The sequence below is a fragment of the Sitophilus oryzae genome, unplaced genomic scaffold (assembly GCF_002938485.1).
Source record: "Sitophilus oryzae breed Bouriz unplaced genomic scaffold, Soryzae_2.0 scaffold_552_pilon_pilon, whole genome shotgun sequence".
In the NCBI taxonomy this organism is placed as follows: Eukaryota; Metazoa; Arthropoda; class Insecta; order Coleoptera; family Curculionidae; genus Sitophilus; species Sitophilus oryzae.
Window position 1 is genome coordinate 593,548 of NW_022147143.1, and position 15,517 is coordinate 609,064.

At 29.9% G+C, this 15,517-nt stretch overlaps 1 protein-coding gene across 4 annotated transcripts in view; it reads left to right on the forward strand.

Annotated features, from left to right (window-relative positions):
• Nucleotides 1–15,517, forward strand: part of LOC115887168 (neuronal acetylcholine receptor subunit alpha-7-like) — an 89,041-nt gene that overhangs the window by 15,172 nt on the left and 58,352 nt on the right. For all 4 annotated transcript variants that reach the window (XM_030906514.1, XM_030906511.1, XM_030906510.1 and 1 more), the window contains exon 2: nt 13,593–13,732. In XM_030906514.1, the coding sequence (XP_030762374.1) occupies nt 13,593–13,732 (140 nt within the window). The remainder of the gene's footprint in view (nt 1–13,592; nt 13,733–15,517) is intronic.

The following is a 15,517-nucleotide window of genomic DNA, read 5'->3' on the forward strand; positions in this document are numbered from 1 at the left end:
TTTGGTATGTGACATAAATTAGGATTGATTGACATATTCAATTGTTTTTGGTCACTTCCTGTTTTAACGGAAATGAACTTTTGACATTTTCGCATATGGTTTATTTGTAACATGCAGTTCATAACGACAATTTGACTTGAAATACCAAGTGTGTGGTACCAAATTATTCGTAAAACAAAGCTTTTTCCAAATATGCTAATGAGCCACCTTTATTCTATTTGAAAAAATGAGATATGATTAAAAATATGATTAGGGTCTCTTTTAACCGGCCAAGACTAGACATGAAAAATATTGGACGATCAAATTTATTTTTCCAAGGCTTCTTGATAAAAATTAGTGTTTTTAACACAGCCATGGCAGTCTAGATTGAAATTTAAAATATGATTTTTTAAGCGAAAATGTCAAATGTTGATATGATATGTCATTCTATTCAGATTGTCAATTTCTATTGAATAAAATAAAAATATCTCGAGGGTACCATTTAACAATCAAAAGTTGTAGTCATTTCTGGTGAAACAAGAAGTGACCAAAAACAATGCAATACATCAATCAATCCTAATTTATGTCATATACTATCATACGAAACCTCATTTTTCTTATCTGAAAAAATAAAAAAGTTATAGGGGTGAGCCACTTTTTAGACGCACCCAGTATACGTATAAAAATGGTAATTTTAACGAACAAATATTTAACGACTTCACAATTTGGTTCATTACGATGCACACTTTCTTAAAAAAAAGAACTATAATAATGGAGCTTCCAAATTGTTCCTTAGACACCGCTGGTAACGACCAACGAAAAGAATTTAAAATCTTTTTTTACAAAAATAAAACTAAGCTCTGAAGGCGCTTCTACCAATCGAAGCCTTCCCTTCGTTTAACTTTTATTTAATTTTAATTATTAGGAAGTATTTTTCGCAAATTTTATTTTTATACTTTTACGAAAAGTAATTTCCAACTCTTTTCCTCGAGATATAAAAATTATTTTTTAATGTATATACATATAAAACAGGTCTATAGATGTATTATATCTTTGTGTATTGCTGAATCTTTAAAGATTAGAGAGTGTAATTCTGTTATTGGGCCAATCTCAAAAGCCTATTTGTTTGTGTATTTATTCCTTTCTCCAAAGGAGCTTTGAGCTTTTTTTTACTGTCGGAAATAATTCTCCTTTTGATTTTTTTGAATTCTGTAGTAGGTTTGCATGGGCATTGATAAAACCCATACATATTTTATATGTAATCGGATTCCGTATTCCCTCAATATCACGTCCTTTATATTTATTTATATTTTATCTGCCTTTGGCTAAAAATATTTTGTTGGTATTGCATATTATTTATTACTGCCCCAGACCTGACTATTTTATGTTTTCTTTTTGGAACAAATTGCAGGCTGCATATTTGTTAAGCGCACTTACCATACTTTTTGTTTGATCTAGAAGTTGATAATGAGCAAAGTTTTAAGTGAAAAACTTAATAGACTTCCTAATGTTAGAAACGTTTTTCGAACATATTGAGAATATTTTAGGTTGCAAAGTGTGTTACCTTCCTCCTTCCTTAATATCGGTGGGAAAAAATAATGAAGGATATAAAAACTTTTTGAATTTAGAGGGGATTTTTAACAACTATAACTTTATGAATTTTATTCCCTCATGAAACGTTTTAGTTTTTAACCCTTCATAGATTGATGGTCGCTAAATCGACCACTTTAATTTAACCAACTAATCAGTCGCGTGGAAGTGTATTATCGCCCAGTAGGTTTACTATGCTTTCTATGCGCGCTTTGGCCATTTAATCAACCATATCTACGTTGGCCGAATTGGCGCGAAAAGTTAACGTAAGCGGTTGAATATTCGACCAGTGAGCATTGGTGACACTGAGTTCGCTGTGTTTCATATAGGTAATAATTGTCGTTTAAGCATTTTCTATGCAAATTTCGTGTGACAAATATTTCTTTATATATTCTGTGACGTTTATTTCTTTTTATTTAGTGCACCAAATTTACGGCTCGGATGATATTTTCTAAAATCGTTAACATATCCTGTATATTTTCGATCATTTCGCATAGGATGCGAGTTTCTCGAAAAACAATATTTGATTTTCTTGATATGGGCATATTTCTGAGTAGAGAACTAACAGAGATAATCAAAATGAACTTAACTCTTTTTTCTTACATTGGATGTAAGTTAAGTAATGTTTTCTCACATTGAATTGTTAACTTTTTGAAAAATGTTGCACAAAAAAAGTGCTAGTTTATGAATTTTTGAAGTCAATTTGATCAAAGTAGAAAATAATTAGTACTGCTCAATTTTTATCTACAAGATTTTTTCTTCTTTAACTATAAGAAAATTTAATATGACATTGTATACTTGTGTAAAGAATTAGGGTGGACTAAAAATAGAACAAGAAAAAAAAGCTGTATAGGAGTTTCCTCAGACTTTCACTTTGGCTCTAACGATATTATGTTTCAGTGCTCTGTTCGAATTATCACTGTGTTATCCTTTTCTGTTTCATTAAACCGTAATGGCAGCCCGAGGAAATTTCGTCCATTATACAAATTTGCAAAACGTCCTAGGAGTAGTTTTCCTTGTAAACATTTTCCAGCTTGTTGATCAACATATAGTTATAGTGTAAACAGTTCTAGAAGCAATATTATTCGCCTGTTACCAAGTTTATAGGATTAAACTGAAAATATTTAGAAAATAAACCGAATACTCGCTGTTATTGAATATGTCAGGGGATCACTGCCCACCTAAACAAAACCTCATTATTTTTTTTAATTGGATACAACCCGTAAAATGGAGGAAATATTCTTGAGGGATTTTTAGCTTCATAAAAGCAATTTGGACAATGTAGATGCAGGTCCATGCGAGAGTTAAATTGCTTTAGAGTTGCTCGTAAAAACCTGGGGCAAAATGTATATTCCTTTGGGCACGAAGAGGCTCACTTTAGTCAGCCATATTTTATAACGGTTTAAAATAAAAGATCAGTTTTCAATTATTTCAGTATCACCCTAGTAGCATTTTTGGACACATTTTTGGTAATGTTTCTAATAATCGTGTCTGTTTCTTGATACAAAATGGAAACGGTATACCACAAATAGGAAACATTTTCGAAACCTAATTATTTTATATGGCTTTATTACGTGTATTTCCAATGTGGCGGCACTAGCCGTTTTCTGAAATGTTTCGATGCCGAATCAAAACTTTTAGCGGAAATGCTTCGAAACATTTTCTGCAATTTGTGTCCAAGATGTTCCCGTTTTCAGCAGCCACTGTTTCTAAATGTGAAGAAACAAAATACTAAACTAAAATCTTTGTCTGTGTGTGGATTTCAAAATGAAAACAACCATCAACAATATCGACCTCCGCCATATTTTTTTTGTCTTAAGATCTTTGTTTTTAAGTTTTCTCGCACAAGAAATGCCTAGCAAAAGCAAATTCATCGTTTAATTTAATAATAATGTACTTTCATATTTTTAATGCCTCTTCTATATATCATTATTTCTTGCTAAAAAATATTTTTGTTTGAAATATACAGGGTGAGTTTCCTACGATGTTCTCTATGGGTATCTCGGAAACTACTGGAGAGAGTCGGTTAAACGGGGAAAGAATTGCAGTTTTGTAGGGTCATAAATATGTGCCTTTCAGATTTTTGAAAAAGTTCATGGCTTACTAGATATTTAGAAAAAAACAAATTTGGGCTATTTTAAAAATTGTCCCTAATTCTATTATAAGCTATTTTAGACAAAAAGTTTTCAGATAAAAGTTGTAGATAATCACATCCTTAATGAGATTGTGTCCTCCGTTTTTTTCTAAAGCCTGTCATTTTTGACATTTGACACAAACATATGTTTTTTTAAATGGAAACCATAGTTGGCCATGACTTTATAAAAAGTGCCATTTTTAAGCTTTTCAGCGATATAAGCTATAATATGTTTTCTTCGAAAAATTATCGAGTTATAGGCACAAAACGGGTACAAAATCTTTGTAAATACCAGCCACATCTGTTTCTTAAAAGTTTCGAAAAATTTGTGACACAAATGTTTCGAAACAAAAAGTGATATATGTTACGAAACATATGTATCAAAAATGTGACGAAACTGTTTCGCAATGTTTCTCAGCTGAGTTTTTTTTTCGATTTTATACATATAAAAATGCTACTTGGGCAAAGAACATATACAAAAATATCTATTTCAAAAGAAAGAAAGAAGAGAAAGTGTGTTGTAATTATATTTATGATAAATGACAACAATGTCTTCTATAAATGCTGCGTCTTAAGCCAGGATTTTCACAGCAAAGCCACTAGATATAACACAATATTTGTCTGGAACTATTATTTCAGACGAAAGGCACTCCACTGGAAAATAATTATCTTTTGAAAGGGGTGGGATTTATAAGTTAGATAATAGATTGACACTTATCTTGACGTAAAAAGGATCCTTTGTTTGTGCTTGTCGATGGTACGTATATTCGTAGTATATATGAATATTTTTGCTGGGTTATCTTGAAAATTAATAGTAGGTTAGTAAAAGAAAAGTGGCAGTAATAAATGGACTTTGAGATATATAAAATTTATTTTTCTCGTTGTTTAAACAGCGCAGAGATACTTTTATATTCGCTGTCAGTGCACTGTGCCGAATTATAATTTTACTAATGATTTATAAATTTTTATTCAGTATTTTACCATCGCTCTTTTATTTATATTACTGATGAAAATCCAAAAAAAAATATATTTAAAAAAATCAGTTTTCTCACGAAACCAGAGCGTGTAATCCTTTACAGGTCTATTTATTTTGAATCTACATAAAATTTCGTACAAACACTGATATTTTCATCATTTTAGTATTTTTTAAGACCTTTAAAAATGTGTAAAAAATAATCTGTCATGAAAATTATTGGCGATTTAGGTCCTGTCACCGATTTTCTTAAAACTGCTGTTATTTACTAATTAAAAGGTGTAGAATAAGAAAATATAGGCCATTGTAGTCCTACTAGAACTGTAATAGATGTAGGGGACGTTTAAATCTTCATCAAAAATAGCTGAAACCAAGGGTCCAAATAATTAATTTTCTGACAAAGTCAGGATATCTAAGCCTTTAAAGGCGTATATATTCTGAATCTACGTAAAATTTTCTACAAATCCTGATATTTTCATAATTTCAGGACTATGTCTGCTATCTTTCTAAGACCTATGAAAATGAGTAAAAAATTGCCAAAAATTGTCATTTTTTCGAAAAAATCAGTACATGTATATTATTTCGTATATTTTTCATTTTATTGATTTTATGGAAAGCACTGTTCATTAAAATGTTGTATCCTATGTTATAGGGCTTGTTTCTCTCTACAATTTCCTGTCTCAGAATGTACCGTTTGTGCCCGGGAAGGGTTCATAGTTTCATAGTTGTCGATTTTCGAAAGAAATCAGTACATGTATATATTATTTCGTATATTTTTCATTTTATTGATTTTATGGAAAGCACTGTTCATTAAAATGTTGTATCCTATATTATAGGGCTTGTTTCTCTCTACAATTTCCTGTCTCACAATGTACCGTTTGTGTCGGGGAAGGGATCATAGTTTCATAGTTGTCGATTTTCGAAAGAAATCAGTACATGTAGATTATTTCGTATATTTTTCATTTTATTGATTTTATGGAAAGCACTGTTCATTAAAATGTTGTATCCTATGTTATAGGGCTTGTTTCTCTCTACAATTTCCTGTCTCACAATGTACCGTTTGTGACCGGGAAGGGTTCATAGTTTCATAGTTGCCGATTTTCGAAAGAAATCAGTACATGTAGATTATTTCGTATATTTTTCATTTTATTGATTTTATGGAAAGCACTGTTCATTAAAATGTTGTATCCTATGTTATAGGGCTTGTTTCTCTCTACAATTTCCTGTCTCACAATGTACCGTTTGTGTCCGGGAAGGGTTCATAGTTTTTTTGAAAGAAATCAGTACATGTATATTATTTCGTATATTTTTCATTTTATTGATTTTATGGAAAGCACTGTTCATTAAAATGTTGTATCCTATGTTATAGGGCTTGTTTCTCTCTACAATTTCCTGTCTCACAATGTACCGTTTGGGATCATAGTTTCAGAAAGAAGTTTCAAAGAAATCAGTACATGTACAGGGTCCGGCAATAGTGCGTCGGGCATCTGTAGCATCTAGAATAAAAACTTAGGAATTTTATTCAAGTGCAAGCTTAAAGTATGTAATATAGGATGTATTTCAGGAAAATATTTTAACTTCTATTGGGTGGCTCAAAAAAGTGTGAGTGGATGGGGATGATTTTTTTTAAATGGAACACCCTGTATATTATTGCATTTTTGGCTTCCTTTCCAAAAAAATAATTTTCTTACAAAACTATGGTATCTACATAAAATTTCCTACAAATCTTGATATTTTAACAATTTTAGTACTATGTTTACTATTTTTCTAAGATCTCTGAAAATGAGTAACAATGGGCATTTTTTCACTCATGAAATTTGTAATAATGTAAATTTTTAATCAGTATTTTACCTCGAATTTTTCTGTTTTGATCAGGAACATAAAATAGCGACGATGTATATGCCTGATGAAAATCAGGATCATAAATCAATATGTTTTTATTTTTTTAACGTGCATGTGTGTGTTTAAATCACGAGTATGTTATTCGATAACTCAATATTTACTTTTTTTTATTAATCCGTGTACATGTTTTTTCTGGCGAGAATTTTCCCGATAGATAAGCGATCCAAAAATTTTACCCGCATGGAAATGGGTTTGCACTGGCCTGTTACAAATTTAATAACTCGTTTTAGCTCCAATCTATGCTTCAAGGCAAAGGCAATATTCACATATTTCCCATTTCACGTGTTTCGGCGGGGTTTCTTGATATTCGGAAATATTTGCATATCGTTTTATGCCCTCAGTATGCAACGAAAATATTCCAGTAATTCGTTTTATTATTTCAAATTGTAAAGGTTATATTTTCCGTTGCAATGCTAGATATTCGCGTAAGGCCGTTACGTACACGCAGCCAAATTGCCGTTTTCGAATTTTCTAGAACACGTTGTTTCTCGGAAATGGCAAAAGGTCCATTTATAAAATTGTTACGGCGCAAGTATTCAATCTAATACAAAACGCACGCCGCGGCGCGACGTATGCAAAGTGCTCCGTTGTAAATAACTCCATACCTAAACGTCTTTGATCTTTTTTAGAGATTTTATTATTTTTATATTTTATATAAATACATATTTTTAATGTTACTTTGAACGTTATTTTTTACTGTAACCAGTTAATATAAACTATTAATATACAATATGTCCCCGGATTGTCTTTACAAGAGGAAAAAAAAACTTTTCTATTATTCACATTGTTTGAAAAATGCATTCTTTATAAAAAAATTTGTTTGGTGTAAAATGGCTAATCCCGTTCACACTTTTTCAAAAGGGTATAGCCGGGTTAATATGGAAAATCTGCCCCCGCGGCTTTTTTGACTCGCACTCAAGCGATCGGTTTGGTGTCGAATCAAACTAATTCAGCTAAATTTTTAGCTCTTTAAAAAAACTGTTTCTTTCAATTTTATTTTTATTTTTATAGTAAATTTCAAAATTAATTAATGACGATTTTTTTCTAATTCTTAGAAGTCTTAGACATGAAAAAATAATATGATCATGATTCTTAAACGAAAATCCGATTTTTAACGGAGGAAAGAAAATTAAAATCTTTATTTTTTTAACTTTTGTGAAATATGTCACTCACTAAAAATTGTCAGAAAATGTCTTTTATACTTCTTTACACTCGAATTTTTTAGAATTTTTGAAGTGGTGGAACAATATGAAAAAAATTAAAAACTCATTTTTTTTCTAAAATCTTCTCGGACTCGTTTTTTTATAATAATCTTTATGTTTATTTCTGGCAAGGATGTAATTTTAATGAAAAAATATTTTCTAACTCACTTTTTTAAACTAAACAAAAATATAAGTTAGTTAAATAATAAAATATATTTTTTTTATTTTAACTTGCCTAAAATATATTCTTTAAATATGTCGCCAACTCCCCGACTAATGGTTATTATTGGTTTTGATTAACGTCATTGTTACTAAAGTATCACATTTTTTGATAACTATTATCACCCTTTCCGTAGCATTGAACTAAATAAATGTTGTGCTTCTTTAAATTGTTGAAATATCAAAAATTTGTCGTTAATTAAAATTCTATCAGTAACAACCTATCAAAGAATGAAAACGAAATTATATTACCATACAAACGCGTTTTGATTTTTAGGAAAAAAAAATCAACTGAATTTTCATGTTTTTTTTTATTTTCTCTAAAACCGTATAGAATTTTGGAATAGTACAAACGGGATTATCCATTTTAGAAAAAGCAAAATTTGTAATGAATGCATTTTTCTCAAAATGTCAATAATATAAAAGTATTTCCTCTTCTTTTTCAATATGTAATCATTATCAATCACTGTATTATTTAAATTAGATTTTTAAGATCTATTGTGGTCAACTTCTCATTCTCAAAGGTGTTAGCCATTCTAGAGATTTGTTTGCCTATTATACAAAACAGTGCATATTTAATTTGGTAAAATTAAGTCAAAACTCTCTGCACACCATAAAATAAATTCAGCCTACGAAAAACATTATCCAGCTAACGAAAATCACTAAATAATAATTAAATTTAAATTAAAATAGATTCAATTTCAATAAATTCTGCTGAAGCATTATCTAATTTCGGATAATTGTGATGTTAAATCGAACTCTCACTAAAAGGTAACCAAATATTAATTATTCTTGTTATATATAAAACGTGCAAAATATATTTCACACTAATATAAAAAAGACTTAACCAGTAATTTGAGGTTTTATAAAAATTTATTGCTGATTGTAAGGGATTTCGGGAGGTAACCTCTCAATACTGGCCAGCAATAGAACTGTTCTGCTTTTGAAGACGGTTTCTTAATTTACACTGTCTATTTTGAAGCCAGGGGCTACCATATATCATTATTGGCGATCTAAAGATGTGCTTATTACTCCACTACCTTTAGTGTTATTTATGTTCGCTAGGTAATAACAAGAGATTTATATTTTGTGTTAGGACTTAAGTCTAACAGAAACAGTATTAAGTTGTAAGCAGTATAAGGTGTTTTATGTAATGAAAGAATTTTCAGTTTTTGGTTAATTTAAAATTTCAACATTTTAAGGTAAATGTGTCCCATACATTAGTAAATTATAACACACCGAAAGAATTAATTTGTGAATGTAATAACAATATTGAGGGTTATTTCTTGTCATATCGTTTAATAATAATTATTTAATGTTAATAAACTGTTTCGTAAAATTACATTTTTTTGTGAAACAAGTTTCTTTTTAAAAATACTATAATGTATCAGTTTTTTTTTGTAAAATTACTTATATTGTTTTCAGTGCATCTAAGGAGTATATCGAAGATGTTCCATTTAGTAATTTCTTCTTTATATTCTTTCGACGTTTATTTGGTTGTTTTAAACTTAATATACAGCATGCAAACAAGGTCTTGTCTAACTTCTTGGTATTCATACTAAAACTAAAATTAATTTTTACTTTCTGTAAAGTTTCAGACATCTTCGTAATTTTCTTTGTTTCTGTTTGCACGAACTTCTCTTGAAGTCATTAGCATTATTTAGATATTTGTAAGTTTAATTAATTCAAGTTACGGTAACAGAAATATGTGTCTATTTAATAATCTTCAGGCAAATTTTGTTCATTTGTACAGCATTAAAATTATTATGTTTGCTGATTGTATCTTTTAAGCAAACACTTTAGATTTCCTACATTAGCATAACGTTTGTTTAACACGTTTTAATTCTGTTTTAGTTTAATTAAACCGATTTCATATCTTTGGCGATAAAGGAGTAAAATAAATCACATTTCTTTTAAGCTTATATTTACGTATTTTTATCTTACACACTAGGGTGTCCGTTATTTACAATGTTGATCATTTTTTTTTTCTCACGACGCCCTCTAAATTTTTACAATTATATACATTTTCTCTTTTTGCAAATCTTTTTTTTCTCTCGGTCTTGTTCTCTAGCAGCCATGACAATCACATATTCTTATACAGAATTGAACGCTGTACAAAAAAGGTTTCTTACAATTTTTCGCTAAACCTTCTCCTTCAAAAGTTATTCACGGTTAAAGTCAACCACTCGGTAAATTCCTAAATTCTTCAACTTTTTTGACAAAATTATGATTATTTTATCAAAAAATATATAGAGGGCGTCGTGAGAGAAATGATCAACTTTGTACATAACCGATACCCTATTACACATTGCCAAAATGTATTTCATTTTTTTAGTTAAGAGGAAACTACAAGCTTTATGGTCAGTCTGTATTTATTGATCCAAGACATTTATTTGCTCCCGCTATAAATAAACAAAAGAATATTCTATTGTAACAAGACCGTTGAAAACAGAAAAGAAATTAAAAACATTTTTTTCTGCAGGAAATTAAATAACTTTCTCAAAATATTTTTTTTTATTCTTCAAGGATTTTCTCGAGACATATTTTCTGGTTGGCCATTGTTTCCAAACTGGCGCATTTAAATAATACGAATTTTGTATTCTATCAATTAAAATGCTCGTTCCTTTAAAACCATCGCGAGGCTAGAGATAAAATGAAAAGCTTTTATCAAAGACTGGTCGTTGGTTAAATGTCAACCGTAAATTCCGACTCTTTAACCGTCAGGGCTGAAATTCCTTTGAGCAAATCGCGAAATATCCGTTGTGTTTGATATATCCGATAATAATGCAAATACACCATAAATTTCCATTTCTAGAACTTGATGGAAATATTAGGACAGGCAGCTATCTCTTTAGCTGAAAGCTATTTACGTTCTTTTAATTTTAGTTTTCTAACCCTTCAGTAGGTAACGTGGTTTAAATTCCCCAATTTTCATAACAGGTATATTTTTTGCAGTTATATTAAAATTAACGGAAGGGAAAATATTCAAAAAACAACATATTTTTTTAGAAATCCGTTTTTTTATATTTTAACAATCCGAAATAAGCTCGTTTGTCAGATTCATTTATTTTTATTCGACTGTTACAAGATTTCTCTATATTTATGTCGATTTCAAAGTATTTTATTTTTATATTTCTCCTGAAAAAAGATACTCGCATATTTTTTAGCCGACTATACTAATAGAAATTGAAGATCGGCAAAAAAAAAGGTTTTTTAATTTCACCCAAAATGAGTTATTTGGATCATAAATGACCTAAATACAAAATATTTTAATGGTGTCTGTCCGTCTGTAACACGATAACTCAAAAATCGCTAAACCGATTTTAATCAAATTTGGCACAAAAATACTGTGGCACCCGAGAATCTGGCCATTAGTTTTTGGTGGGGGTGGGGGGTTGGTAAGGGGGTATGGGAAGGGGTTAAAAATTTTAAAAAATCGTAACTCCAAAATTACAGTAGCTAGCGAAACGCGGTTTTCAATTTAAGATTAAGAATAATATTTGCAACAAAATTTATAATAACATCAAAATCAGTCAAAGTCGCAGTTTTTGAAATAAAAAAAAATTGAAAAAATTCCTTGAGAATTCCCACTTTGAAACTAAAATAGGCGCCAATTTTTTCTCTCAGAAATTGACATGAATTCCGGAATGCGGAATGCTACATGTCACAATCACAGCATTTTAGCCCATAAAAGTTTATATATTCCAGGAGTACATACAATTTGCAGAAATTTTCGTAATTTTACGTTGTTTTTAGTATTTTTCATAATACTTAGAAATAAATAAAATATATAATATTAATAAAATGAAAAATATTTCTACATCTATAAATACAACATTAAATTTATTTTATTAAAAATGAAATATGTATTCGTACATGTAATAATTTAAATAACATTTAAATTAAAGTACGATAGGATTTCGTACCTTTTTCTGTTAATAATTTCGGGAATTAAATTTGAGTTATGCAGAGTTACAAAATGAATAATAAAAGTTATACTAATAAATGCCTGCTGAATTTGAAGTTCACCTTTCGTTTGCTACCCGAATTTTTTATATTTTAATGAAAATTTATTTAAAACTGAGTTATTTGGCTTCGTTGCCTATCAAATATATAACCTTAATCTGTTGTACTTGTAACAAAAGCAATGCAATCTAGAATTTAATGCATAAATTAATATTTTTATTGAGAGCAAATATGTTAAATTAGTTTTTAGGAATAAAATGGATTGTTAACAATCTATTTATATTTTTGTTTGTAATATGAATGTACACGATGTTAATTTTGAATTATTTGTCTGCGTATATGTAAAACTAATCCGATTGTCACACTCGTTTGCATATATTTGTTATAAAATATTATTTGTTAATATGGGGCGTCGTATATATAATTTTAAATTTAAAGTAAATATTGAAGTATTATTTTCAAATATAATTTTAATATAAGTTAAATTAATTTTATTAAAAAAAAACTTTAGGAAGACATAGCATATTTCGGTATCGACCAGATTTTTGGTATCTTACACTTATAAACTTGAGTAATACATCTAGATATGTCATGTATGTGTAAAAATATATAATATTTAGATCATTTAACATATTTAATATGTGATAAACTAGTAGAAAGTGTTTGAAACTGTCTGACGTATACTGTTTAACCATTTTTTGGTGCGCGACACCTAAATTTTAAGGGTTCAAAAAAATTGATTTATTCATAAAAGAAAAAAAATTAAGCCTTTAATGGTTTATATATTTCAAATCTACATTAAATTTTCTACAATACTCCAAGTTTTCATAATTTTAACGCTATGTTTACTATTTTTCTGAGCATCTTGAAAACCGGTATTTAAACATAATCAAAAATCGTGCTTGTCTTAAAAAAATGATTGTCACAGTTACAATATCAGCATTTTAGCCCATAAAAGTTTATATATTCCAGAAGTACATAAAATTTTCTGCAAGTTCAGAAATTTTCATAATTTTATCGCTGTGTTTAGTATTTTGTGAGAAAAGAGTGTCTCGAAAGCTGTTAAATTTTGCAAGGGTCCAAAACGATTGATTTAATCATAAAATAAAAAATTGTAAGTCTTTAGTGGTTTATATATTTTAAATCTGCGTTAAATTTGCTACAATTGCCAAAATTTTTATATTTTTATCGCTATGGTTACTATTTTTCTGAGTGTCTTGAAAACGTGTATTTTACCATAATCAAAAATCGTGCTATAAAAATATTACTTGTCATAATCACAGCTTTTTAGCCCATAAAAGTTTATATATTCTAGAAGTACATAAAATTTGCTACAAGTTCAGAAATTTTCATAATTTTAACGCGAAAACATCTAAAAAACAGCCAAAATCGATGGTAATTTTGTGAAGTAAAATGGTATTAATTAAAATAAATATTAATTTAATTTAATTAGTACATCGCACGCCTTGTTTTCTATTAAGTTAGTTGGCAAACTTGTTTTAAACAAAAGTTAGTTTCAGTTATTGCTTAATAATTAATTAGATATTAATTATTTTTGCAAAAATATTCTAAAACAACATGCTGCTTAGGAACAAGTTCTAAAATGGTTTTTCTTTTATTTTTTCAGGGTCTCTACAAGGACCTCACGAGAAGCGGTTGCTCACCATCTTGTTGGAAAGTTATAATGTTTTAGAGAGACCAGTCGCCAACGAGTCAGAACCTTTAGAAGTTAAGTTCGGCCTAACTTTGCAGCAAATCATTGATGTGGTAAGGATTATTTTATTAGAACTGGCCTTCTGTACTTTTATTAAACCATCTTCATTTATTTATTAAACATTTTTTTAAATTTATTAGAGAGAAATTTTGATTTTATAAATATATTACAAAATAGAGGATCAGTGAAAATTTTGCTTGGCTATAAAATAATTTTAATTGGCGTGTTTAATCATTTATTGGCAAATACTAATCAAAAATACGCTCTCAGCCTGAAGTTCTCCTCCAAATATTTAGTTTGCTCCGAAAATTTATTCTTTGAAACAAGGCGGAGAAGTGTATTCAGGAGGTGTTTTCGGTTGACTGATTCTCCTGCCTCGGGCTTCAGGCAATAATACGACCCGTTTATTATTGTTTGTTGTTTAACAGTATTTCATATATTACTTATTTAAATTCTTTTTTTCTTCTCTTCTTTCTCAGCCTGGTTCCATCCAGTGTTGGATATAGGCCTCTTCTAGGTTTTTCCATGCTTCGCGATCTCTAGCCAATCTTATCCATTGTCTTCCCGCCACTGCCCTGACGTCATCGACCCATCTCTTTTTTGGTCGGCCCACACCCTAATGGTGACTCCCAACATGATTCTTTCCATGGCTCTTTGTGCTACTCGTAGTTGTTCTGCTGTTTTTCGAGTAATTGCCATAGTCTCTAAGCCATACGTAAGCACAGGTAGAATGCAGCTGTCGTAAGCCTTTTTCTTTAGGTTCATGGGCACCTTTTTATCCTTGAAAATATCGCTCATATTTCCAAATGCTACCCATGCCAAATGGATCCTGCGTTTGATCTCCGTATTTTGGTTTTCCTTGCCCAGCTTGATTTTATGACCTAAATATATATAATGGTCTACGTTTTCAATAATAACGTTGTCCACGGATATTGTTGCTCATTATCTTGGTCTTCTTCAAGTTCATTTTAAGGCCAATTTTCTGGGATTGCTCATTTAGCTCATTTAGCATGGTGTTTAGTTCTTGAATGTCGGTGCTCAGCAAGACAATATCGTCTGCGAACCTCGGATGGCTAAGGTGTACCCCATCGATGTTTAGACCTCTATTTTCCCATTCTAATTTCTTGAAGACATTTTCCAGTGCCAGTGTAAATAACTTGGGAGAGATTGTATCTCCTTGTCTCACGCCCTTGCCGAGTAGTATTTTTTTCTGTTTTGAGGTCATCATCTAATTTAACTTGGAAGGTTGCACTATCATAGATATTTTTAATAATGGAATAATATCTGGAATCAATTCTCGCGTCCTCCATTGCAGCTAGAAATGACCAGGTTTCGATGCTGTCAAAGACTTTTTGGTAGTCTACAAAGGCCATTTGGCCTTTTTTCTTCTATATAATAGATTTTCATTCCCTTTTTTAAAGGATTTCTAAATATAGTCACATTTTGTTAGAGTAGTTTAAAATAAATGACAATTATACAGGGTGTCCCAGAAATAAGTGCAAGTATTTTAAGGGGTGGTAAATCTCGATAAAAGAAACATATTTTCTCTTTATCGTTTTTCAAATAAGTCCAAAATAACAGAGTTATTTTACTTTGAAAATTTCCAAAAAAATTTTTTTTTTGAAAACACCTTTTTTTCTGGGACACCCTGTATATACAGGATGGTCCGAACTGTATTCCGGAAACTTCGCAGCGTATTCTGTAAATAAAAATAAGTAAAAAAGTTCGTATAGATGTATGTTCTATAATGCTTAGTTTCGGAGATACAGGGTGTAAAAGTTTCATTTTTATTTCGATTTTTTCCAAATAATTTCTTTATGATTTCAGTCTAATAACTG